Consider the following 7,944-nt stretch of genomic DNA (forward strand, 5'->3'; position numbering starts at 1 on the left):
GTCCAGGTTTACTTCCTGTCATCTTGAGGTCAGAGGTCAAGGGACCCATTTGAAAATGGCCAGTTTTTCCTCACCAAAATTTAGCTTACTTTTGAAGTGTTATTTATCCTCCTTCCTGAAGGCACACAGAATGACCAGTACAGTGGATGGATGGATGACTTTATTTTGAACATAAAATAAATAAAAACAGATACAAAATAATAAAAAACAAAACAAGAGTAATAGTGTCCGAAAAGGAGCAGGTAGAAGTAAAACTTATATTTCCCTACCCCTTTCTCACTTCTCCTCTAATAACTCATATATCATAGAATGATAATATATAAACTATCCCAGATTTATTTACATCCCAAATTGAATATATGAACAGCATCCCAGGTTTATTTACAACCCACATATCCATCCGGAGTTAAAAAGTATATAACCAACCCTTAACACAACCCTTATCACAACTCTTCCTCAACCATATACCTCCCAAAAATATCTTTTTTGTATAGCTTTTTAAATTGATTTATATTTGTGATCCGCTTCAACCCATCACCCAACCCATTCCACAAATCCACCCCACAGACTGAAATACACATACTCTTCTTTTTGTGCGAACACAATGCTTTTTAAAATTTAATTTTCCAGCAGATAGAAGGTGTTGTGTAAAAATTAGGGCTATGAAGCAGCAGACGCCTGGTTTAAAGGTGAGATAAAAAAGTGAGATTTTCATGTCTTTTATATTATAAAGCAGGTTTAAGTGCTATATATAAATACTGTTAAACTATCAAAACGCTCAATATACGGAGAAATACACACACAGCCCGTGTTCAGAAATTGTGCGTTTGAAACAAGCCGTCAGGATTTCTGTCCATTTGTGATGTCATAAATACACAATATTTAGACCATTACATGGTTTTAAACATAAACATACTAAATGTGTCCCAGTTTATTTCCTGTTGCAGTGCATGTGAATGACATCAGCTGACAGGAAGTAACCATGGACCTAAACTGTTGCCTAGCAAGGCAATTCCATTGCAATTCCGTTGAAATGAACTAAAATGGAGCGTTGAGACGGAGGATAAATACATCATATTCAGGCAGACAGTATGAGGAAAATAAAGTTGTTTTTTAACATTACAGCATATAAACATGTTCTGGTATAAACACAAAATACAAGTATGAACCTGACAATGAGCACGATATGGGACACTGTCAGACTCACGATGGAGAGGTAAAAAGAGTAATGGAATTAATGCAGCGAAACCAGAGATATTTTCGAGATATTGTCGTCACTTGAGGCAATTTATCAAACTTCATGCAGCTCCCTCTGGAGACACAAAACGCTTTATATAACTTTTTCCACATATGCAGTAGTAGGCTACTCTCCAACACTTTTTTTCAGCATAATATCAACTATAATAAAAAATGTAGACTAGATTTTGCCACAGGGTCCTCGAGGCAATATGTGTGCCCTTCATTAACACCAAACCGAGATATTTCACTAACCTTAAAGGTGCAACGTGTAACGCCTAGCCACCCGCTGCCTCACGGCGGCGGAGAGGACGAGGCGAGGGTGTGAGTCATTTTCTTATTTCTGCCATTTGGGATTTAATCCTATAAACAAACTATCAAAACCCACATGAACCATGGATGTATTATTGTTCTCACTCCCAACTTGTCAAATACCGCCGTTTGGTAAGCGCCCCTCGGCATCAGAGACCGACGTACGGAGGCGCCCTTTTAGCACCGGTATGTGACGAACCGGGCTTTCAACTAACTTCACGTGACTCGTCGGTATCGTCAGTCCCGTGAGTCGCTAGTCAGTTTCCTAACCCTAACTAAATGGTTGTGTCGTGTAAACGGAAGTTTATTTTGATTGACAATAAGGGGGGTTCTGAACAGTTTACACATCAGAAGTGCTCGCCATCCAATCGGCGAAAAATGCAATTCTTACAGAAATCTAAAAAATGTCAAAAGTTTTTGATACCAAATCACAGCATGGTTTTTTCTATGGTGTTCCTCAAGGTCTTGGGGTCTTAATGTGGTATTTTTGAGGAATTATTGATAATTTTGATCAATAATCAAGTGATAAAAAATGGTTAAATTTAGCACCAAATCTGTGTAACACGTGGTATCAACCCCAAACTTGCTGCAACAACTTATGAGACAAAATAGAGCAAACCTTTATGCACTTTTACAATTTATTTTAAATAATTAATTAATTCATGAACAACTTAACACACAGTGCTGAGCTGCATCTTAAATTAATCTTCAGGTTCTCAGCTTTCAGATGATATTCACCACTTCTATGTGACATCTACTGTTGACCTGCTATCTCCCCCTACAGACCCCCTGTACCCCCCTAAAAAAAGACAACAACAGGTCTTTTGTGGGTCTCAGAGGGTTAAATGACCCCGGACTAATTAACACACTCTGACCTTATGGCCTTGTTGCCTTACCAGTGCCTAAAACCCACCAAAGCACACTATAATACAGCATCATTTAACAAATGATTGGCAGTAATATATTAGTCATGATTGCCAGTGAATGAACTAAAAATAAAACCTTTAAACCATCACGTTTTGTCGTCTTGTTTTTGTTTCCGACCGCTCTGATCAGAGTTACGAGGTAGACCATAGGCTGAAGGGAGGGTTTTTTTTTTTTCAGTTTGGCTTGTACTTGTACAGCCTGTGAAAGTCCCTCACACCAACATGTGGGAATGTTCATTGCATCACTAAAAAGGAATCTGAAATGATGTTACGGTCCCTGTAGGGAAGCACTTGCTCAGATTCAGAGTCCCCTGGAAAAGAAACACAAATGGTAGAAGGCCTGGGCTGTTTATCATCAGCGAGACGAGTGTTGTAGAAGGAGGAGGACGGGGACTAACTGTTCTTGGAAAAGATCCTCGCTGTTTGTTTTATATCCTGCTTGGACAAGTGAAGTTTAACAGCATGAAGAAATACTTAAAAACATAGTAAAAACTGCAAATAATAACTTGATTGCAGTACAAGTGACAGTCCTGGATTCAAAACCAGCAGCCTAGTGGAAAGTACATTTACTACTAGTAAAGTAATTAGTACTAGAAAATACACTTTTTAGATACTTTTACTTTACTTGTGTATATATATTTTACTTTTTACTCCATTACATTTAAAAAGGTTGTATTATAAGAATAAAGTCAAAAGTTCAAGAGAAAAAAGTCATAATATTATGAGAATAAAGTCATAACTTTACGAGAGAAAAGTTGTAATATTATAAGAATAAAGTCATAAGTTTAAGAGAAAGAAAGTCATAATATTATGAGAATAAAGTCATAAATTTAAGAGAAAAAAGTCATAATATTATGAGAATAAAGTCATAAGTTTAAGAGAAAAAAGTCATAATATTATGAAAATAAAGTCATAACTTTACGAGAGAAAAGTTGTAATATTAAGAGAAAAAAAGTCATAAGTTTAAGAGAAAGAAAGTCATAATATTATGAGAATAAAGTCATAAATTTCACAGCACCCTCTGGTGGTCCAGGCTCGACCTCACCACACAGAATGAGTCATGAGTTAATGCAACACACTGCAGTCATACTGTCATACTGACAGTTCAGTTCTGTTCTGAAGGAAATTTGAGATTTATATTAACTATTTCAGCAGCCAGAATATTTGAATCAGAACCAAGAGACTTGATATCACACATGTTTCATTTCCTACATTTTAGAATTGATTGTGAGAGCTTATTGATTACTTTATTTAAATTGCGTCATGGCCATGCAACATTTTTTTTTACCCTGTATATTTAGATGGACCTGTCCAAGGAAAAAAGGCTGGCTGGATCAGTATCATCTTAATCTCCTCGTAAAACATTATTTTATCAGAGAGCATTTCCTGATTTTACTTTTTTTTTAAATTTTTTATAATGTCCTTTTATTTCTTTTATCTTACATCATTGGAATGAGTTTTATCTCTTTCATCATGAAATCTGATTATTTTATAATTTGTTGATTTTAATTTGCTGCCTTGTGTGAAGAACTTTGCAACTCGTGCTGTATGAATAAAAATTAAGATTATTATAGGGAACGATTGCGATAATTTTCTTTGTAGTTTCATCAAAATAATAATTATAAAAAAATATCAAAAAAAAAATCAAATTGATTTCATGTAAATGTGTGCAATGTTTGTCACACGAGACCTAATACAAAAAGAATAATGGTGCAACGCTTCTGACAGCTTTCAGTCAGCTTTTCCATTACAAAGCATACAATTCTTTAATATAAATATTAATTAATATATCTGATCCCTCACCGGCTTCCCATCTTTGCACACCGCCAGCGGTTGACCGCGGGTCTTTAGGTGAACGTACCATGGCAGCACCCGGCATGTTTTCTGGGAACAAATTAGCTGTATATTGGTGTCAAGACCCCCCAAATAAAAAAAAATAAAAAAAATATATATATATATATTTTATAATAAATTTGAATAATAATTGAGAATGTCATAGATGTCATTGCGCCTGCTAGGGTTTAATCATCCTCTGGTAAACAAAAAGCAATCCGTAATGATCCAGAAAGGGGAATACCCAAACTGGTCTCTGCTTTCCGTGTTGATGTCAAGAACTGTCAGGAATTCATGATGTTAAAGTTCACAATTGATGCATTTATGGCCGTGACACAATCTGAAAATTACAACAAATTAGATCCACAGGTGTCAGAGCCAAGTTATTATTACGACCTTAAATACCTTCAGGTTTCTCACTATAGGCTATTGTGCATAATATTTTAGCAGATTCCACCAGAACTGGCATTAAAGTTGTAGCTATAAATCTGACACTTTGAGCTCTATCTACCAAGCTAAACAAAGCTAACATGTATAATAATGAAACTGTGAGCTCCGTCTGTAATGTACATACTGTTCCTGCTCTCTTCTTCAACAAAGAAAAGGAGGCATTTTTGTTTCCTGCTATTGAAATGTTTACATGGTCAGTTACACAGTAACATCCCCATTAGTGGATTCTGGAGATCCATTGTCAAGCATATTCAAAGCAAAACCGTTGCCCATTCATCTGGTCCCATTACGGCGGCATGCAGTCCCACAACTCATGGCAGATACATTGGCAGAACCCGTAGACCATGATCATGACGAGGCTGGCGGGAACCAGGCTCACCAGCAGCACCCCGAGCGTCGTCCTCTGCATGATGAGCAGGTAAACCCCCATGGGCAGCGAGCTGAAGTACAGCAGCCCCAGCACCCACACCAGCGCCCGGGCCGAGGTCTGGCACAGGAGGGCTGCGCAGTTCCACACCGTCCACCTCTGCGTGATGGACGCCATGGAGTCCAGGCTGGACGAGCGGTAGCCCCGGTTTGACGTGTGAGATCCATGTGGCTGGCGGTGGAGGTGGAGATCTTGGCTGGACGTGGGCATCGGCGGGGGCTCCATGATGGTAATGACCACAAAGTTAGGGGAGCCCCGGATGGAGGAGTAGGTGGTGGAGGAAGAAGAAGCGGATGATGAGGATGAGGAGGACGGGGACGTCATGGGTGGGTTGCAACCCATCAGCGAGGTCAGGCGCCTGGGGCTGAGGAGCAGCTCCGTGGTCGCCTCCTGGTGGAAGTGGAGGTTCCTCTGATTCCTGCTTTGGAGGGCCAGCGCCGCCACCAGGTTGCAGTCATCTGGCAGGCTGCTCACCGCCTGGCCCGGCAGTCTGGTGACGTAGCGGCAGAATGGGCACACCACGGCGTTGGGAGGCGATTCGCCAAGGTCCAGGATCTTGGCGAGGCACTTGGCACACAGACGGTGGCAGCACTCGAGCACCTTCGGCCTGCGGCTGCCCAGGTTGTACGCACAGTAGCAGATCTTACACTCCAGCTCCTCGGTGCTCAGAATGTCCACGTGGCCACCTCCGCCGCCATCCTCAGTGCTTTGCAGCTCTATCATCGTCCTACCCCCCCGAGCTCTATCCTGCCTCGAGATCAGCAGAAAAAAATCCAGCCAAAAGCTCAGCTCCAGGCTGAGCACCGAGGGGCACGGCGAGTTTCCCACAGATGGCGACGGTGACAGCGGTCCACTGAAGGTCTGGGGTTCATTGTGGCTGTCCAACAGGCTCCTGCAGTGTGTGTGTATGCATGTGTGTGTGTGTGTGTGTGTGTGTGTGTGTGTGTGTGTGTGTGTGTGATTTGATGAGGGAAGTCCCTCGTGAGTTCTGGCCTCTGGGGTTCGCCTGCCTCTGAGCAGTTGGGGTAACGGTGCATCGTTTGGGGCAAAAAAAGCCTTTCATGGGCCGCATGAGAAAAAGAGAGAGAGAGAAAGTGAGAGTTAGAGAGAGTGTGAGAGAGAGAGAGAGAGAGAGAGGGAGAGAGATAACTGTTAACACAGCATTAGAAGAGAACAAACAGAGGCGAAGGGACAACAAAGCAAAGCCTGTACAAACCGGAGCTGGAATTTTCGAGCCTGATCTTTTGTTGCTCGGTGAAATTCAGTCCAATTAGTGGCTCACACACACACACACACACACTCACACACACACACACACACACACACACACACACACACACATTTCTGCTGCTGAATAAATTTCATGATCCCTTTTTTTTTTTTCGCACATTGTTTTTTAATTTTACAATTTGGGATTTCTTGTACAATTCTCAGTTTTAGTTGTACAATCAAAAGATAACCTGAGAATAAGGATCATCCCAACATCAAAAACAAAATCACAGAATTGCAATCTGGTTTTCTATATATATTTATAATGCAAACCGGAGGAACAGGATTTTTTTCCAGATTACCTGTCATATGTACTACTACCAGAATATAGTGACCGTTTTATAAAAAAAACTTTTTATAATCAGAATTTGCTCCATTTCTACCCACTGCAGCTTTAATAAACACTAAATATATCTGGGTTCTGACTCCAGACAGCCCGCGGGGTGTGGTGGTGGTGATCCAGGGCGGCAGGACGTTGAGCGTGGCCCAGTCTTCTAGGGATAGACTCACCAACACAACAGCCCATAATGCACCACACATGGCTAATATAGCTCGGCCTTCAACTAATTGGACTTCTTCGGATTTCCAGCCAGAGCACAGCCAATAGGAACGCTCTCTCTCTCTCTGAAATCACCTGTGATTGGTCAAAGTCTCCCGACACGGGATTTTAGACACATCGTTTTTTTTAAAGCCTGAAAACAGAGCCATGAGGAGGAGCAGAAGTCTCTCAGAACACTTGAATTACAATATGCTGAAAGGTTATTATGGATATTTTTGCCCAATGATGCCAAAAACATTCTGCCTACTGCCACTTTAATATCTTCTGTATGTTCAATCTTCACTTGATTAATAAAATGTTCTTTAAAAAATTTGAATATTTGCTCTTATCATTCGATGTCATCATCATCAAATCACAGTCTACTTACTGTAAGAGGAGATTTTTTACCGTATGATACCGTGTTCATCAGCGGAGGGAAGTTTGCTCAGTTGTCACGGAGACGGAAATCGTGGCAGCTGCAGGGCCTGCATGCCAGCAGATCCATCGCCGTGACAACTGGGAGAGAACTAAAGCTAGTAAGTGGACATTGAGTCGGGATTGTTTTTTTGTCAAACTACAAATTTTGCCTTGAGAACATGCAGGCCTGTAGACGTGAGCTCGGCGGAGTGGCGTGGCGTGGAGTGAGGGAAGGAGAGGCCCCGGCAGTTGGAAAAGTGGAGCAGGTCATTGTTGGAGATCACGGTTTGGCACTGAGCTCTGATCTTGATTTGGGTCCAGAACGGTGCAGCGAGGCGGCATGCAGTGTAAAATGGGTCATCGTGTCTTTGTGGTTCTTAGTTTCGCCGTTACTCCTCCCTAGACGGGTTCATTCTGACTCTGTCTTGTGTGGCAAGTGGCCCGGTCTGCTGTCTGTCACACAGCGTCTCCATAGCTATTATTCTGTTTGCAGAAGGCCTAAAATGTATCACAAGGTCACAGTAGTGGCATGCAAT

The 7,944-nt window shown here is 41.3% G+C and overlaps 1 protein-coding gene across 2 annotated transcripts; it reads right to left on the reverse strand.

The window, feature by feature from the left end:
• Positions 1-4,478: 4,478 nt before the first annotated feature.
• Positions 4,479-7,429, reverse strand: rnf182 (ring finger protein 182). Of its 2 annotated transcripts, XM_037787841.1 has the most exons (2): positions 7,380-7,429; positions 4,479-6,240 (listed from the first exon to the last, which is right to left on the reverse strand). In XM_037787841.1, exons 1-2 carry the CDS (start codon positions 7,416-7,418, stop codon positions 5,044-5,046), a joined length of 1,236 nt encoding a protein of 411 aa, XP_037643769.1. In that variant the 5' UTR covers positions 7,419-7,429; the 3' UTR covers positions 4,479-5,043. The 2 variants fall into 2 exon arrangements, with proteins under 2 accessions (XP_037643769.1, XP_037643770.1); XM_037787842.1 differs by lacking the exon at positions 7,380-7,429 and having other exon boundaries at positions 4,479-6,519.
• Between the last annotated feature and the right edge of the window lie 515 nt (positions 7,430-7,944).

This window comes from Sebastes umbrosus, chromosome 12 (assembly GCF_015220745.1).
Source record: "Sebastes umbrosus isolate fSebUmb1 chromosome 12, fSebUmb1.pri, whole genome shotgun sequence".
Classification (NCBI taxonomy): domain Eukaryota; kingdom Metazoa; phylum Chordata; class Actinopteri; order Perciformes; family Sebastidae; genus Sebastes; species Sebastes umbrosus.

Coding starts and splice junctions, on each gene's coding strand:
- rnf182 (XM_037787841.1), bottom strand. CDS start 7,418: ATGAACACGGTATCATACGGTAAAAAATCTCCTCTTACA. Junction 6,241..7,379: donor GTAAAAAATCTCCTCTTACA/GTAAGTAGACTG, acceptor GGCCCATGAAAG/GCTTTTTTTGCCCCAAACGA.